The sequence below is a fragment of the Halyomorpha halys genome, unplaced genomic scaffold (assembly GCF_000696795.3).
Source record: "Halyomorpha halys isolate HHAL.00 unplaced genomic scaffold, Hhal_1.1 Scaffold152.1, whole genome shotgun sequence".
Classification (NCBI taxonomy): domain Eukaryota; kingdom Metazoa; phylum Arthropoda; class Insecta; order Hemiptera; family Pentatomidae; genus Halyomorpha; species Halyomorpha halys.
The window spans coordinates 116586-119266 of NW_027109315.1; the positions used below are offsets into that span (position 1 = coordinate 116586).

At 29.4% G+C, this 2681-nt stretch overlaps 1 protein-coding gene across 4 annotated transcripts in view; it reads left to right on the forward strand.

Annotated features, from left to right (window-relative positions):
* Nost (Nostrin) overlaps positions 1–2681 on the forward strand; it is a 108499-nt gene that overhangs the window by 105181 nt on the left and 637 nt on the right. For all 4 annotated transcript variants that reach the window (XM_014417346.3, XM_014417348.2, XM_014417347.2 and 1 more), the window contains one exon: positions 674–805. In XM_014417346.3, coding sequence (XP_014272832.2) covers positions 674–805 — 132 coding nt within the window. The remainder of the gene's footprint in view (positions 1–673; positions 806–2681) is intronic.

Consider the following 2681-nt stretch of genomic DNA (forward strand, 5'->3'; position numbering starts at 1 on the left):
ATACAATTCAATAATAATAATATAATATAAATATGGGCCCAAGCTGTGTGCGGAGGAGCTAGTTGGTGCTTGTTCTCCATCTGCTTTGACATGAGTGGGTAGGGACCTCTCTCGAGTAGTTGGAGCTTTGTTTACATCTATCATTTATCTAGAGATACATTTTTTATCGAATACTTAGTTAAGTGGGTTTTTTAAAAAGTTTTGTTATATGGAAATTCGTTTGATCAGGTTCCACTATACAAATGAAAAAAATTGAATGCACAATTCCAGCAGTAGAAAGCTTGATAAACAGATATATTGGTGACTATATCAATTTAGCCAAGATGAATTATTTTCTTCAACACAACTAGGGCATGAGAAATCACATATATTCATCCATTATTTACCTCTATTACCAACCTATCAACATTAGTAACCAAATATCATGGCCAGTTCTTTCACAACAACTTTGATTAATATATTAAATTCTTATTGAAAAAAATATACAAGATAAAACTTTTCCCGAACCTTGGCATGTTTATTTTTTTTCTAATCTATTATAATCTGTAATCAAATCCTCATTCTTAAAAATAACGTTGTGCTCCTGTGTGTGTATATATATACATACATACAGCATTACAACTATTTTATAATATATATATATTATAAATTGCTTATTGAATTTATTTTACAGATGAATTCTCAAGTCAAGGGAGTGAGAAGGATTATGAGACTGTTGCGAGAATTGAAGGAAATGGTCCCACCAGATGCAAGGCTTTGTATAATTACACAGCGAACCTTTACGACGAACTAAGTCTCAACCCAGGTACATGAAGGCTGCTTAGTAATGTTTGTCATAAAACATATCTTATCAATATTTTATTTTCCATCTTATCTAGTTTCTAGTTTCATCAAATGACTAACCATTTTGTTTGAAATGGGAACTGATTAGAGAATCAAAAAGATATTATACATTAAGTATCATGGCTTATTAGATAAAAATTGTATTATATTCCTGTTTTGTATCATATCACATTACTCTTTGACATAAACAGTCCTGCCTTAAGATTATTAATGTAGAATATGCATATTAGAAGGATATTAATAAAAAATTTCACAGTGTGTTCGAACTCTAGGCAGTTGCAGCACTGCAATGGAAAACGGGAAGAGGAAACTTATACTTTATACTTATATACTTTAAGACAGTTATATCGAGCAATATTTAAAAAGCACCTGAAATTGAAAAACGGCGTGCTTATTGCTTATCGGAAGGATATTAATAAAAAATTCTCATGAAACAGTCTCGTAGCAGATAATACACATGCATTCAAGCCAGATGAAGGCCTGAAATTTATACTCAAATGTCAGCACAAATAAAATAAGTTTTATTTATTTGTGTTTGTTACTACTCCTCTAACTGCACTTCTAACCATCTTCTCTTTGTATAGAATAGCTCTTTAATTAGCATGCCCAAATAAGGATGAAAATTGATAAAATTGTTCATACAAAAGCCTCAGTCCTCCATCCATTATTGACCAATTTTAATGAAACTTAGAATAGATGTTTGTTATCAGCCCAATAAAAAAGATTCACACATACATATATGGCTCAATGAATCGGAGCCTCCTCCAAAAGCTTCCTTTATTCTTCTCTATCCTGTGCAACACCCATTCAAAGCTAATTTAATAATTTTGACTACAGAGCTATCTGTGATTGGATTTCTCTAATGAAAGAGCTCCTTAGCCAATTTACTTTTATTTGTAATTTCATTGTCCTCCATTCTTGCTACATGCCTTCTCACCTTCACAAACCTTTCTATATTCTTGGCTTTGAAAAGATTGCAAATTTCCATATTTTTCTTCTTTTGGTATCTTCTGTCATTGAGGTGAAGATCCATCTCAAACTTTTTCCATTTATAAAATCTATTTACCCTCACCCTTAGTCAATGCTGACTTTTATTAAGTTTAGTTAGACCTAAGTAGTATCTAAAAAAGATATTCTATGCACATTATTTCCAAGAGAATAATATACATAGAATAATGTGCATGTTTTTTTCAAAACTTTAAATGAAAAAGTTACCTCTGAGATCAAAATTAACAGCATTTTGAGTAAAACATGACCTCATTGATACTTCTGTGAGAATATTTACATTTTGAAACATAGGATATTTATAAAGAAAGGACATTGCGACATAATGTTAATCGTTTTGCATTAATTGATTTCTTTATTAATCTCATGTTTTTTAATTTTTTCAAGGCCTTATTATCATTATGATTTCATTTGCATTGTAGGAATTAATTCTTTTAGATTAATAATGTACAATGAGAGGTTAACTTTATTTATTTTATTTTTTTATTACATAAATGATTCTCAAGATTTGTCACCAAATTCTATTTGATCAATATTCAGACAATACTGAAGCTTGTCTAGATATAGTAATAAATTATCACAACATATAAAGCGAAAAGGAAGAAATGAATTAAGAAATAAATAAAAAATAAGACAAACATATAAATATTCGAACAAAATTCTTCATTTAAATTTTTAATGTTAAGTTCGTTATGCATATAGAGAATGATTGGTGGTATCGGCATCAAACCTTTAGGTTTGCTGAGCCAACCAATTCACTATTATTATTAATGATGGAAAGATAGTTATTATTATTATTATTAATGATGGAAAGATAGTTATTATTATTATTA